We start from the raw sequence: 19,339 nt of genomic DNA on the forward strand, positions 1-19,339 counted from the left end.
TTTTACCACCTGTATTATAGGTTATAAGGAAGAATAAATGTTGCTCATACATGTGCCCTGTGTGGCTCTGTGGTCACTACTTGTGTCCCTGCTGTAGGGCCGGTGAAAAACACCTCTACGGCAACGATTGAAAAACAAGTCTCAAACTAAAAACCTCAACTGTTTTTTTCCAAGGATGAGAATTGTTCTGACCTCAAGTGTTTGCATCCATGCACCTTTTACTACTATTTTGCCTTCTCTCTTACAGTAATGCCTCAACTCGTCAAATATGAGGATTTGAAGTGTTTTATCAAATAAAGTGCAACAAGATATTGAGGCCATAGGGGCTATTGCCTTCCCTAAATATGCCACCTCAAACTCGGGTCAAGTATTAGCGTTGCTGCACTTTGGTTTTGTCGCCCCGCCCCCCCATCCATCTTGTGTCTCTTAGCTGTAGCCGAGGTTCTCCATCTCGTGTCGGTATCTCAGCTCGGATACTTTAGCTTTGTGCTGCTTGCTCTCCAGATGCTGCCTGAAGTCCAGCTCCTGCTCTGCGCCACAGTTACACATGGAGCAGTAGAACTGTCCGCTGGGAGTCACGCACATGGCCAAGTCCCTGGGGATACGCTGCCTCGGTCTGGGGTTGTAGTATGGCCCTGTAGGGAGAGAGACAGGAGAGAACAATGTTAGTTAGAGCTACACATTAAAAGGTACCGTGTGTTATATTTTAGCGGCATCCAGTGGTGAGATTCTAGATTACAACGCTCAATTGTTAACCGCTCCCTTTTTGAGAGTTTACAAAAGCTACGGTGGCCTTCAAGGACAAGAAGCTAGTGACTAAAGATGGCATCATCCACCACTGCCTCGATGAAGTGAAGATGTGTTCAGTTATTTAATCTATAGCCCTTTTTCTTGGTCTTCCAACAGGTGCCTTTCCCTCAGGGCAACCACTTTATATAAAAACGTGTAAGTCCATTCAGTTTTTTTGTTCCGCACTGTTGTTTGTGTTTGTGTGTGTTAGCACAGCAGAAAAAGAAGACGGAGATAGGGAGGGAGATAAAAAAAGACAGCGAGAAGGAAAACGCGGGGGAGAGTGCAGCTATTTTAGGGTTTGTCCATCAAGAAAACTGGTTAAATCAGCAGAACATTGTATGTGTGTGTGAGAAAGAGAGTATTCAAGAGAGTTGAGTGAGTGAGTGAGTGAGGGAGGGAGGGAATTGGATCTACTGCATGATTTATCCTGCTTCATCTTGAGCTAAAGTGCTACTTTTCTTTGTCTAAGGATAGAAACGCAGTCAAAGATCAAAGAGATAGTGGCTTGACGTCAGAAGAAAGTCTGTATGACGTTCGCTTCTTTGTATCTGTTTTCACACACACACACACACACACACACACGCACACACACACGCACACGCACACGCACACACACACACACACACACACACACACACACACACACACACACACACACAAATAAGTGCAAACACAAACACTATTGTATGTGTCAACAGGAGGTAAACTGTCTTCAAAGAAAATCCAGATTGTATCTATGTTTAGGAAGTGTTTATTAGATACAAACAGCAATGATGCTTTTATTGCTCTAAATCATAGTGTAGGGGAGAACGGGGGAATCTGAGGCATCGGGTAATGTGAGCCACCCCCTGTATCTAGGCAACGGAAAACATTTGTGGTCATGTGAGATATATGTTTTCAAGCCCCTCTCATTTCCCCATGGCCCTGAAAGAGAGGACCTCATGGTGCTGTGGTAAGCATGTTTTTTTCGCCAAAATAGGTATTTTGCATGTAAAAGTAAATTTTCTTGCTGTCAACTTAATCAACTGTTGTGCCAAAGCAAATGTATTCACGTAGAAAAACTTCTATCATACGTGTTGATGAACTACCAACATATGAAACCATGTGACGCTGATAACTGAAGATTAGCCTGAAATGCTAAGAGAGGTAGTTTTTTCTCAAATTGTGGTGGTGGGGGAAAGTGAGCCAAATGCTGTGGGGGAAAGTGAGCCACTGTCTCACTTTCCCCCACCATGAGGCACAAGTTAAGTTTAGTCTTAAACATATTTTAATGTAATATTACATGACATATGTTTTATTTTAATGTCATACACATTGTAGAGAAGCCATCATGCCAGGGGAAATACACCAGGAAGACGACCTGGGGCAACCACACGGAAAGAGCACCTTCTCATCTTTCCCTGTAACCTTCAGGGCTGGAATGTAGAGTGGGCCTAGTTGTAGAGTATGACAGGCTGATGTTATAATCCAGTTGGGTCTTCTCCTGTGTTCTGAGTCCCAGGCTGTTCTCGCTGGTTCTGATTTTCCTATGCTTTGACCCCCAGACACTAGCTGGCTCTAAGGGTCCTGTGTTCTGACCCCCAGACTGTGTTCTAATCTAACTGGTTCTATCTTTCATTTGAATCGTATTAAAACCTTTTGAATTATAATATGTTGTAGTTGATTTTGTTCAGAGTTACTTTCAAGTGTTTAGAAAATTTGCTTTGCTTAATTGACCAAACCCCATCATTCTTTTACTAGTCCGACATTAGTTCTGGAATGTGTGGCTAGCTTTCAGGATTCTTACTCTTACAATATGTGTTGTTATGGTAGTTTCAGAGTGGAAAAAGTAAGTGGATCAGTTTACCCCACAGCTGGGGTAAAGTGAGCCACATGACAACTTTTTTTAAAACAATCATATTTTCACTGCCCTTTGTCTTGAAAAAATTCTGCTAATGCCCATTTCTAGGAAACATCCTGAATTAATGGGAAATGTGTCAATTTGAGTGATAAATAATTTAAGCTTGCTTAGAGGGGAGCAAATGTAAAAAGTGGCTCAGATTACCCCGTTCTCCCCTATTACTTTTTCATAATATCTTACCTGGCATGGAAACAGGTAGCTGTGGGCTACGGCGGTTTTTCACCAGCCTGTACTCACTGCCATCTTTCCTGTTTCTTCTTTGGGCTGTGTCATTGCTGCCTTCCCTGAAAACAGCAGAGCCAGGGTCGAAATCATCTCAGTTTGGTCCAACAACAGATGAGTAAAACAGTTTTGTACTAAGTTTACCAAAGCCCAAACCAGCTATATGTTTAAGCTGAGTGAGATAATATTCTAAAACTACACCTTTATATTTGGAAGAGAGTCAAACCAGATACACATGTTTAATGTATTGGATAATTTAGGTTTTAATGAAAAGGGCTACACCCAAAATGTAACTTAAAATACACTTATTTTTCCGGGCTGCATGCTTTTAATTAATTTAGGAAGGGCTTCATCATGGCTTCAGATATGGCTTTCAGGAGATTTGTAAAGCAAATGCAAAGGCCCGTACAAAGCTACATAAGGACAAGACCTCCTTATAATGCAAAAAGTTACTTGAACCTACATGTTGTTGGAGTTCTGTTGGGCCTCAGCAAGCCGTATTTTCTTGGCATGGTTCTTGCCCTGGTAGTGGGCCTGTGCAACTGCTGGTGAACTGAATGAGGCGTCGCACAGCTTACAATAGTCATTCTCTGTGGCCAAGATGACCCGAGTTGCCCCTTTATACAGCGCCTGCAGACACAGAACAAAGCAATGCAGTGTTTGTGATGAGATGAACTAAGGGAGAAAACAGTAAGATGGAGAAGACGAAAAAACATTTGGGTTTGGTGGGAGGAAGAACAGGATTTCTCGCATTTTAAGATCGTCAGCTGGAAAATACACACTGATGAAAGTTATTAAATCATCAAATAAATCACATCTATGTGCTAAAGCACAACATATTATTAGTTTGACACATTTAACAGATTTAAGAAAAACAAGATACTTGCAGAATATAATTGTTCTTACCCTTTAATAAGGGTTATTAGTTAGAAAAGAAAGTTGCAAATATATAAACTGTACATTTTCTAAGGTCTATATTTCATAATGTTGCAAGTTTTGTTATTTATTCATATTATGTTTACTTGAGGGTTTTATCTTTTAAAGTGCAGCTTTAATGTGTAAAGGCAGTATATTGTAGAGTGGTGAGCGGATGCTGTGACTTTCCACTGTTCAATTAAAACTGAGTGACTCTGCAGTAGCCTCCCACCTCCTCGGGGGGAAACAACCTCTACCAATAGTTTGGCCACTTTGGCAGCAGTACACCCACCTACTCAACTAAAACCGTAACATTCAGGTAGATTGCTGCTGTGTTGCTAAGTGTGGACCTAACCTGCCTGCCTGCGTCACTGTCGCTGGATCCTGAGCTGAGGGCCGCCTGACCAGTCGCCTCGAGGACTTCCGGGATCTGGATGGCTGGAGGCTGCTGACTGCCAGCGTAGAAATTTCTTAACTTTTTACTGTGGTTCTTACCCTATACAGACAGATAAAAGCAGAAAGAAAATCACGTTTATGTAGGCCTATATGTATATTAATGTTTTACATGTCTTGTACATGTGTGATTATTTTACATATGCGTAGATTTCGGAGGAATGCAGTAGATATGTCCCCCTCAATATTTAGAAGAGGTAAATTTGTCCCCTTCAAAAAAAAAGGTAAAAATAACAGTTCAGGGCATTGAAAACCTTTATTTATCCTATACTTGTAACTTACAAATAGTCATTTCCACCATATATTGATGCAGAAAAGGCACACATTGGTGCATAACAATTGACCAGAATAAAGGAAGCTAAGGGTTTGACGCTCACATTTTTCTGAAGGGGAACCCACCGCACTTAATCTGGCCATGATTATATAACAACTGACCTGGTAGTGAGCCTGTGCCTGCTGAGCGGAGTTGAGGGTAACGTTGCAGAGTTTACAGTAGAGCGGTTTACACAGTTCCTCCAGCCCCAAGGAGTCCTCCAGCTCCTCTGTGCCCAATGCAGAGCCCTCATCCTGGGGCTGCTCGCCGGCTTGGGCTGCCTGACCAGGGAGAGGACTACCAGGGATGAGGCAGGTCCCCGGGGCTGGGATGAGGGCAGGTCCTGGGGGTCTCGGGGGCAGCAGTGAGGGGTCAGGGCCAGGAGCCGGAGGGCAGGACAGCGGGCTGGGAGGGAGGGGGAATCGGCCTGATCCGGGCGGGGGCACTAGTGCTTGTGCATGGTTCAGATGTGGAGGCCTTAACGGTTGTGTGAGGTCCATGGCTAGAGGCACATTTGCTTGTGTGTGATCTAAAGGTGGGGGCAACAACGTGTGCGCCATCGGTGGAGGTCCCAGAGATGGCACCATTGGAGGGGGGCCTAAGCTGTGTGGTGAAGGGGTACAGTGGGGAGGCCTTAATGTGTGAGTAGCAGTTAAGGGAGGGGGCCCTAGAGTCTGGGCGGGAACCATAGTTGGGGGTCCTATTGCCTGAGCAGGGGACATGGGTGGTGGGCCGAGAGGTTGAGTGAGTGCCATTGGTGGAGGTCCCAGCTGGTGCAGAGTGTCCATGTGGTGGAAAGGCTGATGGGGATGATGGCTGAAGAGGCTCAGAGGAGGCTTCAACATGGTCCCTGGGCCTGTGGACATCAGGAGAAATGTGCACACACATTACTTTTAGACATATATTAGCCAGTTATTACAAACCAAAGATATTTTGAATGAGGAAAAATAGTAACCTTGACGATAACTGCAATAATATTTCAATTAATGATATTATATATCCAATGGCCATTCATTCCATTTAAAGTATTTGCACTTTTTAGTCCAAGGTCTTAAAAAGCTATTAAATAAAGTAGATACTCATCATGATCCAGACAGAAATATCTCAACTGTTGAATGGATTGCCATTAAGTTTTGTACAATAATTGATAGTCCACTCCATAGATTGATGAATACCAATGGCTCTAATGAAAACTCTAAATCTTTGGCATTCTGCATCCTGATCAGGCTCTGTTTCTGAATCGACTTTAATTCAGCCAATATTTGATATGTAGAACAATGTGTTATGTACCAAACAGAGACAAATGCAGAATAAGTGTTGGAAAAACATGACTATCAAAGAGATATCTTAAGGTGGACATATGTCTCTTAAAGCAAGGAATCCAGCAACATTCATTTAGAGTTAATGCCGCACAGTTAAGATGTTGTATGAAAAGAAAGTGTTTTACAAATAGCCCCAGAAACTGGTAAACACACATCGCTTATCTTTTCGGTCTGTTCATTTATTTATTCAAATATTGACACACAAAAACACTCGCTTTCCATTTTCCATCTTTTTCAAAGATAAGTAGGCCTATATGATTTGCTTTGGATGATGATCGCACTTCAGATACTTAAGTGGATGTTGTCTATTGACAGATCATAATTTAGAAGTAAAAAATCAGATCGCTAATGTACAATGACACAAATATAAGAGAAGGCTTATTTTTCTTGAAAGCCTCGAGGCCGGAGAGAGAAGCAAAGAGATGGGCGAATGGAAACACATTCTCGGACAGAGGAGCTTCACACTCCAGTGGGCATCAGAAAGATTAGGGCGAGCCTGCAGCGCTGGCAGTCACGCATACGGGACGTTACACACACACACACACACACACACACACACACACACACACACACACACACACACACACACACACACACACACACACACAGTGACAATAAAATCCTCCAAGCTCCTCTGATCAGAAGAGATCACAGTAGGGAGTGTGTCTGCTTGAATAGGCTTATTTAATGTGTGTCTGTGTGTGTGTGTGTGTGTGTGTGTGTGTGTGTGTGTGTGTGTGTGTGTGTGTGTAGGTGTGTGTGCGAGTGTGTGTGAGTGTCTGTACGTACTTATAGGCGTGTGTCTGTATGTATAAGAAAAACAGAAAGAACCAGTATGAAAGTAAGAATTGCAACATGCTAATTTGTGTGTGTTTGTTTCTTCCGCTCTAATACCCCCTTCTGAGTGTGTGTGTGTGTGTGCAAGTGTGTGTGTGTGTGTGTGTGTGTCTGTGTGTGTGTGTGTGTGAGAGTGAGTGAGTATGTGTGTGTGTGTGTGTGTGTGTGTGTGTGTGTGTGTGTGTGTGTGTGTGTGTGTCTGTATCTACATACATTGTCAGGTCAGTATAAAGGCCAACAGCTGTGTCGAAACTCACTGTGCTGGAAGCTTTTATCTGGAATCCAATTCGCCCAATGGCAGTGATTCACAGACCCAAAATAACACTGCGGGGCGTTTGTGTTTCCGACTGCTGCTTGCTGTCAGTGTGTCTGTCCAGTCCGTCCAGCTGTCTGTCACCTTGCCCTTTCTGACCTCAAGGGAAAGGTATGTTGGACTAGTCACTGACCTTACTATAAGCCTGACGACTGCAAGACGATACAGAGCTGAATGAGTCGCCTAAACATAAATAAAGTAACATTATGCAGCATTTGCATTATAATTTATTTAAAACCATGTCTCATACTCATTGGCATAGAGTGTTGTTTTTATCATAGTCAGCTCATAGAAGCTTGTTTAATTGCTGTTTTTGGGAAGCTTCAAAGGAGATATTCTCTGGCATCCGTCGGGAGTAGCAACGAAGATTTATTTGAATCATACATCAGAGAAAGTGGGTCAGTATTGGCCATTGTGAGTGGCAAGCAAAAGACAAGCAGCTCTAACAGAGAACGTCATGCTTAATTGAGGGAAAATGTGGAGAAAAATAAATCACAGATACACGGTAAGTGCATCGCAGAAACATCGTGGCAATGACAGCTATAGAGAGTAGACAGAAAACACATGCTTCAGATGTTACACTAAAAGGCAAATGAAAAGGAATGGCTATTTACAACCATCAAAAGAATCAACGAGAATAGTACGAAAGGGGTACTATATGACAGGAAGATTGTGCTTCAAATGTTCATATATTTTCCACTGGTGTTGTCAACTTATAGGTTGACGAATCCGACTTGTTCTCAATGCTTAACAATCGATATTTACTCAATCGAGAACCACGTCAACCAATCAAGTCCCACACACTGCACATAGTTAATCTCATCAGCAGCAGCCTCGTGAGAACCCTTAAGCCCTCATTGAGACGGCCTGCACAGCGGTCCGGAAACCTCACTGCAGGAGCAACTAAAAGCTCAAAGGACGGCTGGCCCTTTCTGCCTGATATTATCCATCAAGCAGATAGCTCTTTGTTCCACCATACCATACCTACAGGACTACTAAACTGCATGTGCATTTGCTGTATATCAGTTACAATGTCAGGTAACGTAAAGCTCAAAGACGCAACTGCCAACTCTTTTTCCCGACACTGCACTTTCCTGACCTTTTCTTTCATCATGGTATCAGGTGGCCATCGCCGTGTCTGAGAACAAAACAGGGGCTAACCAGGGACGACGCCATCCGATTTTACCTTGCATCTCTCATAGGTTAAGCTGAAAGACTTTCAAAACCTATTTCCACACAATTCTGACTAAAAAGCCAAACATTGTGTAAGGCTTTCAACACTGCACATAATAAAGAGAGGTTGGTGTTGGTGTTCTGTCCTCCTTTGATATTGGAGACAGAGAAAGACAAATTTTAACTTGAGCTAGATTGGCCAAGGTCAGCTTTGTCCCCATCCTCAGAGATCCTGGTCCACAAAGTGTTTTCCACAGAGCCATGTGCATGTTCACTGCAGTGGACCTTGCTGCAAAGTCAACAAAGGTTTTGGAGAGGGCACAATTGACTTTGCAAGTCAAAACCAGGCAAATGTATCTGATATTACTTGGTAACACAAGGAATGAATTGAACACATGTAATGCTCGTCGTGTTTTTGGGGAGATATCACTCTCGAGGTCTTGGAGAATGTTATAATTTAAGTTCATCACTTGTCCGATTTTTAATCTTGACTCAAGATCTCTTGATTGGCAACTTTAGAACCAAGCCACGAAAGAGAAAAAAACTTCCTGTCCCCGAGCTTGATCATCTCTTGGCCTCCACTGAGAATCTCCTAAATAGGCCAAGTGTTCATTCTCCCTGGAGTTTTTTTCCATAATGCGTTGTGTCACATCAATTATGGAGCAATGAGAGGCACATGCCTCCTGCGCTTATACTGCCTGCTTCACTGGGCACTGGACGAGGGTAGTAAGCATCAATGATATGTCTTGTTGTGCTTTGTAATGTACCAACACCATAATGCCCTGCTTCCACTTGAGTTGTATTCTCCTTGAAATACTCTTAGCTTGCAGGTGCATTACACTGCTATTGTTATATCCATTAGTAATATAAATGCATTCCTACTTATAGCAAACAACTTGCACTAGACATCTTGCTTTGTTCTGATGAATAATACACTGTATACGAAAGTCACAAATAGTCCAACATTGTTTATTTTGATTGAATAATAATTGGAAAACGCAATTGATAACAATCTTTAACATAAAAAGGCAACCACATCCTAATTTTTTATCTATTAAATCCTGTGACTTCAATGACAGTTTATTAGCAGGAATGTTATAAGGAGTTGTATTACTCAAGCTGTAAATCTGGATCCTCAAACCATGATGTCACACACTGGCCTCAAGTACCTTTATATTAGCGGGAAAGCCTACTTTGGCAGCTACTGTGCAGGTGCAATGAAGAAACATTATTACTGCCACCATCAGCTGTCCAGTCCAAGCAGTGCAAATACTATAGGGTTAAAGGAAGCAGTAATGATACGGTTTCTATTTCTTCAGACTGCTTGATTGACTGCCATACCCGGGAGATAAAAAGTGAACATTGCATTGAGGCCATAGACTGTTTCAAATTACAACAACCATGCCTGCATCAGCTCGAACCTGGAGTCTGCCTGGAGCATGAGATAAAGCCTAGATCTCTCCTACTGTACAAGAGACCATTAGAATATAGGCTATAGTCCTATCTCTCGACATCCCCAGATTTTGCATCGCAGCATCCATGCACCACTAACTGGGCAGGATGGTGGCTGGTGCACCCCTCTACAATACATGACATTATGAGGATGACAACAGCACCAACACAACCTCCACTTTCATCTGTATGCACTATTCTTCAAAAGCCACTGGATTGTCTCCATCTCTGCATATATACGACTCTCCGGGCAGTCAGTCAGTCAGTCAGAGTGGGAGATCCTCTCCTCTCCTTACCTGGCAACCGGGCAAGATAATGGTTGCTGTCACAGTAGCTGACAGGCGGCGAAGTGTAATTCCTGCAGAATAATCCCGCACTCTGGTAGTAGGACGCCGCATCACCGTTCTTCAGCTGCAGCGCCATCATCGCAGTCACATTCCCTTTGCCAACTTCTTCTCCACAAAAAAAAAAGAAACCGGGCGTCCAGGCAGGATGACAGTCCCTACCACACGCGCACTGTGGCGCACACACAACGTGGCTTTTACTGGAGGGGTGCTTTCCACAAGAGAGCGAATTAAAGAAACTGAAAATGTATCAACAAAATATGTTAATTGGTATATTCGCTTGTCTTTTAGTATACCATGTCGGTAAAGATGTTCATATTCGTAAAGCTTGATTGATAAAGACATTAAACCTTTCCAGTTTCCTCCCAGCGCCCCTTTCCCTACTTGGTACAATCCATTTCCGAAGACACCGCTGCTGATGTGCATAGGTGGCACTCATGACACATTGCATGAATATGTTACACCTCTGTGATAGACACAAACTCGCGCGGGCTATTTATGAGTCTCAGATGATGATGATAGTCATGATAGTTAAATAGAATTTATCCTGTGGAAATAATGTTTTTATTAGTCTAATAATAATAGGTCTAACATGAATGGTTAATACATAAAAACTAATAATAGCCTGTCGTTAGTAGTTTCCTAGAAAGGTATAGCTGCATATTTTATTATATTGTAGCCTAGGCTAGCCTACTACATTATAATGTATAGGCTAACTTTCAATATATTTCAGTATATTTCGCACTTATGATTAAGACTGTAAGATAGTCCACTGTTGAAAGTTAGATACAAATGCTTAAAGGTGCTTTGAGTTAAGTTTTTTTTCATCAACTAGACTAGGCTATGTAGACCTATGTATCACATATCAATATTTAAATTGTATACTGTCTGTAATGGGCCTATTTTATATTTTGCACATAGGCCTACGGCCTAGCTTGGTCCTACCAGACCAAAGGGCCTACTTCATTCGATGCTGAAGTGAAATGAAAATTGAGTGGAAGCGGTGCCTGGCTATAACATAACACTGCTATAGTCTATAACATATTTAGAGTTAATTTTAATACACATATAGCGCCCAGCTACGCTCTGGAATCTTGCCCCTGCACCTGGAGACAGGACGTTACCGCGGGGTCCCAGAGGAGGAAAGACTCTGTGATTATTGTACCCTTGATGTGGAGAATGAGTTTCATTTTCTGTTTTATTGCCCTCTGTACCATGGGTTGCGTCAGAGATTGTTCGATCAGTGTGGTGATGTTGATTTCATGTGGATGAACGATGCAGACAGGCTGAAGTGGCTCTTTGACTTTAAGGTATTTGCCCTTGCTGGCTATCTGGAGAAGGCCTGGGCCAAGAGAACAAAACATACTTATCAATGAGATCTTTATGTTTGCTTTTCTTTTCTTTTGTTTGCGTCTGTTTCCTTGTTGTCCTACTGTGAAATGTGATCTCCATTTATTTACAGGAAGTGAATGTTGTCATGTGAATTTGATACAGTTGTTGGTGTCTTATAATCCCGAAGGGGATGGGTCCTTGTTTGGACATGACACAAAAATAAAAATTCATTCATTCATTCATCCATTCATATACTTTTACCCTACCTAGGCATATCCTACCTACATCATGGCCATATTATGTAAATCTACCTTCTACATCACTGCAAAGTTTAAAATGTTGTAGCCTATCTTCTATTTGTTTAATTTCGTTAGTAATATTCTGCTCTTTTATTTTGGCCCTGTCTTTTGTGCACATATAACTTTTTAAGTTCCCCCCCATGGTATCATTAACGATGTATCTTCCCCTACAAATGATGGGCCACTTAGTAAGTGTGTGCCACGCCCACAAACACTGACACAATCTAACTGGCCCCACCATAAGTCTCTAATTATCTGCGTAGCCTTCTAAGTTGTGGTCTTAAGATAACATCTGTATTTTTAGACAGTTTTTGTGGTTTGTAGCACTATTATTATCACACGCAGTTTTTTTTGTGTGTGTGTGGGGGGACAGGGAGGAGGACCACTAGACAGACAGCGTGGCTGCAGTGCTGCAGAAACACAACTCGCCCAGTCGAGCAGCAGCTCAGCTGCTCGTAACATCCTCAGGTTCACACCCCTCTGGCTGCACATTTGGGACATACTTTCTGTTACTGTACACCTCACAACACCGCTACACAGGAGGATCTAGTGTCGGCGTGGAGGCTGGACTGCTGTCACGGATAGCTATCTAGAGGCGGCTGATATCAGGCTGCATTGCCGGAGCCGAGAGCCTCCCACCCGGCCGCTAAGAGCTGGAGGGCTCGGCTAGCTACAAGGCTAACTGGCATTTGCCTGGGACAGCCCCTTTTCAGACCAGCATCCTCAAACACTCCGCCGCGTTGACGTTAACTCTAAATGGTAAGCTTCTGTGTTAAATTAGCTATATTTATATATTACAGTTGGCTTGTGTTTGTTGTTTTTACAAGGGGATGACAGACTCAGCGTTAGCCGTTAGCTGTTGAAGAAGAGAGCTGGTGGAAAATAAATAGGTTATGTTTGTGGTGAAACTGAGTCGACATTGTTATTAGGGGGGTTGTTACTAATGACCTATACTGTCATTGTGATACAAGTATAAACATTTATAATTAGGCTATATCGAGTGTGGTTAGTGGTGTAGCTGTCATCTCTCTATCATTCACTAATGTTGGCTGACCTGCTGCTATAGTGTGTTATAGATGCAGTGTTTGTGTGTGTGTGTGTGTGTGTGTGTGTGTGTGTGTGTGTGTGTGTGTGTGTTTGGTTAGTGATGATGATGTTTGTGTTTAATCCGTTCTCCTCCCAACACATATTTTCTGTGACAGCATGAAGATGGATTGAAAACATGAAGGGTGGAACTGTCCCATCATCCCAATAGGAGGGCTGCTCTCTTGGGTATGCTTCCCAGATTCCTCTCTCTCTCTCTCTCTCTCTCTCTCTCTCTCCTACAGATCTTTAGTCTAAAAAGGCATCAAATACGATCATCTAAAAATAATGCTTTAATTTTATATTTAAATGTCTTAATGTCTCAATCTGTCAAGTTTAAAAACAATGCTCAAACATGCATGGGGAGCACATATTTTATCAACCATTGTTTCTGACATTGCAATTTCTCAAAATAATTGGTATAGCATCTATTTTTTAAGTGACACGTCATTATTTTTTGCTTTGTAGTAGTATATTTTTAATGACCTGATATTAAATCATGACATATACCAAATTAAAGAACATATTTTTCAACACTTCAAGGAGACATTCTTAGTTTATCATTGGACCAAAGAAGTCATCTGTTATACAAAAAAGTAGTGTATCTAACTTCAAGTTTTTGTCTTTTATCTGCAGTAGAAATTAAAATATAAATCTGAATGGCATTAAATAACTAAGTATTAAAAAGTCTTCTATCTAACCTGCATTAAGATGTAGGAAGGAACCCTGTCTCAATCATGTCTTCTGTTCACTCCTCATAACTGTAATTGCAAAGCTCATTGAATGGACACAATTAAACTGAAAATCGATCATGGTTTCACAAGTGATTTCTTAAGAAGCTCTGGTTTGTATTGTGGTGCAGACCTTCTGTTACACAACACAAATATATGATAGAGTCTGAGCCTATGCCTGATCTTGCCAACCATCCACTTCTAGCCTACACAATTAGTTAGTGCAGTTGTGTTTCAGTATTCAAAGCAATCTTGTGTCTAGGCCAATGTTTCCCCACATCCTGTGTTGTGAGGAAGCTTCGTCTTTTGTCCTAAAGTGCTTAGCTGCATCCTGATCAGGGTCGCAGATCGCAGGACTGCTGCTCAATGGGTGGTTTGTTTTAACTCAGCGTTTTCTGTTTTAATCTTGTTTTCAGACATATTCATACCCTTTTATGCTATTTTACTTTCTCTTAAACTATCGATCTCATGCAATTTTTGTCTCAAAACTTTAACTTGATGGACAATTTTACGGTCAGCTGGAAGATTACCGTCAGAATCTGAGATGGTGTTACCGTATTTTTTAAATCTTTGATGCTCCTTCTGCATCATGAAGATATCCATCCATTCACCGCCTGGATACTTAACCAGTTTGATTGTTGCAACTGCATAAGGAAACTGCACAGAAGCCTAAGCAGCTTCCTACCAGCTGGGAAGAGTGCTCCCTTTGTAGGATCCACAATTTCTCCCAGCCTGATACTCACACCCAAGAAAGATATATGCAGAATTAGGTGTTGTTATTTCTGTATCTGTTTGTGTTCTTCGGCTCTGGCACAGGAAGGTGAGGTCCCCCTTTCTTAATCATCCAAACTTAGAAAAAGTACAGCACACTCAGTGAACCTCTATACATACTCTTTTCTCTTAATCACCAACGTTTCAACACATTGTCTTCCTCAGGATATCTGCCATTCAAAAAAATGTTGCAGTGGTTTTGTGAGAGCATTGTCCATGTGTGTGTGTGTGAGTGTGCGGTACTTTTTCTATGAGTTCTGATCTTGCTGCCATTACCAGCACCTCACATAGGACTGGTGTGCATTTGCCCACTCTCTTTTTTTGTTGCCAATTCTTAATCAAGCCTACAATGCTTGAATTGGCTCGGCTGCTTCTCAGGCCAGTGACATAGCGTGCAGTGGGAACAAATTGCAACCTGTTTGAATAACTGAAATAATCTGAGTTGTGGGCTATATAGCCAGCCAGCCAGCCAGCCAGGAGATTTAAAACCACCAGCTTGTCAGTCAAAGCCAAAGCCCCAAAAACTTATTCCAAAGTCTGGTGCATGAGGGCATCTTGCCAGGTGCTTCCTTTAACCAGTCCATCTGCTCTGGGACCCTGGGGGAGGTTATTGAGTCAGTGCCTAGACTTATTGTGGAAAGAGCTGGACATGAAAGTTATATTGGCAAATGAGACAATACAACATCAAGTGAGAAGTAGTGTAGTTTAATGAATGAATAGTCAGTGATGGCCTGTTAGTGGTGTGTCCCCTCCCCACCCCCCCTAGTTTATTAGTGCTGGCTATTTTTGCTTAACATACTGTATCAAGTCATATTAAACTAATTGTCGAAGCAGCTCATATAACCGGAACAGAATAAATTATTTGATTGTAAGAACAACACTAAAGTAGCAGAAAGGCAACACAACACACAGTAATGAATGAAAGATGGATATTGGCTTGCTTAATGATGACAGTATTCATTCTTGGTTCTCCTTTTATCCTGATTGCATTTCTGAGAATTGTTTATGGCCATAATTTGGCTCAAGGTTAGATTTAGGCAATGTGTTGTAAGAACCCACACAAACAAACACATTCTTTCCCATCACTGTGTCACAATCCGTCGTTGAGTCACTTTGTTGTTTCGGTGTTTCTGGGTGTTGGACCTGAGCAGTGTGTCCAAAATATCTGTGTCAATGAAATCCCAGAGGACCCTGTGTTTTTCCAGTACCTCATGACAGAGAATTGAATGAGAAAATTCTAACTACACTCAACAAAAATATAAACGCAACACTTTTGTTTTTGCTCCCATTTTTCATGAGATGGACTTAAAGATCTAAAATTCATTCCAGATACACAATATTACCATTTCTCTCAAACATTGTTCACAAATCTGTCTAAATGTGTGATAGTGAGCACTTCTGCTTTGCTGAGATAATCCATCCCACCTCACAGGTGTGCCACATCAAGATGCTGATCTGACATCATGATTAGTGCACAGGTGTGCCTTAGACTGTCCACAATAAAAGGCCACCCTGAAATGTGCAGTTTTGTCTCACAGCAAAATGCCACAGATGCCACAAGCATTGAGGGAGCGTGCAATTGGCATGCTGACAGCAGGAATGTCAACCAGATCTGTTGCTCGTGCATTGAATGTTCATTTCTCCACCATAAGCCGTCTCCAAAGGCGTTTCAGAGAATATGGCAGTACATCCAACTGGCCTCACAACCGCAGACCACGTGTAACCACACCAGCCCAGGACCTCCACATCCAGCAGGTTCACCTCCAAGATCGTCTGAGACCAGACACTGAGACAGCTGCTGAAACAATTGGTTTGCATAACCAAACAATTTCTGCACAAACTGTCAGAAACCGTCTCAGGGAAGCTCAACTGCATGCTTGTCGTCCTCATCGGGGTCTTGACCTGACTCCAGCTCGTCGCCGTAACAGCCTTGAGTGGGCAAATGCTCACATTCGATGGCGTCTGGCACGTTGGAGAGGTGTTCTCTTCACAGATGAATCTCGGTTTACATTGTTCAGGGCAGATGGCAGACAGCGTGTGTGGCGTCGTGTGGGTGAGCGCTTTGCTGATGTCAATGTTGTGGATCGAGTGGCCCATGGTGGTGGTGGGGTTATGGTATGGGCAGGCATCTGTTATGGACGAAGAACACAGGTGCATTTTATTGATGGCATTTTGAATGCACAGAGATACCGTGATGAGATCCTGAGGCCCATTGTTGTGCCATACATCCATGAACATCACCTCACGTTTCAGCAAGATAATGCACGGCCCCATGTTGCAAGGATCTGTACACAATTCTTGGAAGCTGAAAATGTCCCAGTTCTTGCATGGCCAGCATACTCACCGGACATGTCACCCATTGAGCATGTTTGGGATGTGCTTGACCGGCGTATACGACAGCGTGCACCACTTCCCACTAATATCCAGCAACTTCGCACAGCCATTGAAGAGGAGTGGACCAACATTCCACAGGCCACAATTGACAATCTGATAAACTCTATGCGAAGAAGATGTGTTGCACTGCATGAGGCAAATGGTGGTCACACCAGATACTGACTGGTTCTGAGTCCCCAGACCCCCAATAAAGCAAAAAAATGCACATTTCAGAGTGGCCTTTTATTGTGGACAGTCTAAGGCACACCTGTGCACTAATCATGATGTCAGATCAGCATCTTGATGTGGCACACCTGTGAGGTGGGATGGATTATCTCAGCAAAGCAGAAGTGCTCACTATCACACATTTAGACAGATTTGTGAACAATGTTTGAGAGAAATGGTAATATTGTGTATCTGGAATGAATTTTAGATCTTTAAGTCCATCTCATGAAAAATGGGAGCAAAAACAAAAGTGTTGCGTTTATATTTTTGTTGAGTGTACATACATAGTACACACAACTGCAACTGCAGGAATGGCCTTACCTGTTTTGGACCTACATTTGTACAAAAAAAACACTTTGGTGTCAATAGCCATCTGTTGCAAAATGTGGGAAAATATTTATAGTATTGTTTCATCTTCTTCAAAATTCTTATTTTGCAAAATGCACTTTTTCATGGTCTTCTAACATTAATATGGGTCCCCAGTGTGACTACAGACTCCAAGAGTATGATAAAAAACAACCCAAAAAACTCTCCTTTTCTCCACCAAAACCTTTGTTTAAAAACCTCAGTCAGATTTTTCTGGCTTCTCCCCTTATGACGTCATAGGGGGAGAAGCCACACACCCTCATTCCCAACATAACTTAGCACTACCTCCACCTGTGACAAGCCGCACCCCAGATACCACTGACTCTGACAGGCATTTAAGGGCGCACTCACACTAGAATCAAACCGGCAGTTAGATTCAGGACCAATCAGAGCAGACTGGGCTTTTTGGAAGGCCTAGCTTAGCTAAAAAGGAGTGTTTCAGACTGAGGGGGAAAAGAGGAGATGCAGCAATGGCACTGTGCAAAATATAATTTTTTTTTTACACTGCACCACTACACTGTGAACAGTTTCTAGAATAAAACCAAATTACAATTTTTCAACCAGAATACAAGCATCATTTGTGACTTTTAAATGAGAGCACTTAGCTAAGGTGTTTTAAAGTAAATGTTTAGATAAATAAGGTAAACCTTTCTTCATGCTTTGTCGTAAATACATGTTTTAATTACCCTTCCGGTCTCAGGTTAAGATATCTTTTTTGGGCATTTATTTTTACTATGCACTGGTGCCCTGCTCACTATAAATTAAAATCATGCTATATATGTTATAAACTGATATGATATCCATTTTAAAAATAGACATCCAGCTTGATCCTGCCAAACAAAAATAACTTGTAGATCTTTCAGATGATGATTTAGAGGTTTGGAAGCAGTGTAGGGCTCCTTACTTGAGAGACCGGGGTTGAATTCAGGTCTAAGTGGTGTTACCGTTGGTGTGAAAGAGAGGATTACTACGCAGTTATTCAACATTAGTACTTGGGAGTATTTAGATTTTTTATCAGTATATTTTTTGGTGTTACAAGTCCGAAAGTGTTATAGGAGAAGTGTATACGTATGTGACAGGATAAGCTTAGAAGGCTTGTGATGAAGGTGTTTTGCTGGATTTTATCTCACCGTTACAGTTAAATGCTAGGGCCTGGATGAATTCCTCCAAAAGGTATAGTGACTTATTTGTATGTATTGTCAAGTGTCAATTACTGTTGAGCAAAAGAACCCAATGTGGGGAAATAATTGGATGTGATGTTCAAATTCTGAACAGAAAGGTGTGTCAACATGACATTAATAAACATCTCCCTGTGTCTTTACAGTTGTACAGAACTGCAGGGTTTCTCTAGGGAATTGTGACACATGACATAACAGTCTTGAGTTACCATCAGCATAATATATTCCAGCCTGAAGTCTGACTAATAGTCTGGCTAATAAGTGGACTATAAATTGTACAAGAGGATATGAGCACAACTGTTGCAGACACTGGGGTAGTTTATAGGATCAAGCAATATGACTAACACATATTTTTTTGATTGTCGGACCAAACAGATATGATTTGCAGAAGTTCAGATGTACGGTGGTATCCTTGGTGTGGTTAAAGTCATTGCATTTGAGTTAAAAGTATATGTATAACAACTGCATCTTGAATGTCTCGCATCACATCTGTGATCACCCAGTACCCATTAATATGAGTTTAAAGTAATGATGACATGAGTTAAATAAATATTAAAAAAAAAAAAATCTTGACTGTAAACTTGCCCGTTGGTAAGATGCAGGTTTCACACCTCCCATATATCAGTCACTGTAATTGCTTTAGTCTTGCCGCCTTGTGCTTGAATGAACATGCTTACGTCTCACAGCGAGTAGGGAGGACTGCAGATTCACAGAGCAGTTGCCTCGACTCTTGTCAAGCGAAAGTAGCTCGGTAGTCTCCAGATTTATCACTGGGCCACCTGCCAGATCTAGCAGACGCCTTGGTTTGTTAAATTTGCAAAACTGTGGTTGCCTTACTGGGTCACTAAATTAATATATTTTATATATACTTTTCATGTGTTTTTTATATTTCAGGTTGTGCTCTGCAGCTTAACTGTGTGAGTGAGCTGGGAGACAGAGAGGAAG

The 19,339-nt window shown here is 42.0% G+C and overlaps 1 protein-coding gene across 1 annotated transcript; it reads right to left on the reverse strand.

Annotated features, from left to right (window-relative positions):
* Nucleotides 1-426: 426 nt before the first annotated feature.
* Nucleotides 427-10,118, reverse strand: zmat3 (zinc finger, matrin-type 3; the record flags this gene model as incomplete). The annotated part of the gene is made up of 6 exons (XM_080032195.1): nt 427-635; nt 2,873-2,976; nt 3,378-3,544; nt 4,185-4,325; nt 4,718-5,451; nt 9,989-10,118. The coding sequence occupies 6 exons, from the start codon at nt 10,116-10,118 to the stop codon at nt 427-429; spliced, it is 1,485 nt and encodes a 494-aa protein (XP_079888321.1).
* Nucleotides 10,119-19,339: the final 9,221 nt, after the last annotated feature.

The sequence above is a fragment of the Ammodytes marinus genome (assembly GCF_949987685.1).
Source record: "Ammodytes marinus genome assembly, chromosome: 8".
Taxonomy (NCBI): domain Eukaryota; kingdom Metazoa; phylum Chordata; class Actinopteri; order Uranoscopiformes; family Ammodytidae; genus Ammodytes; species Ammodytes marinus.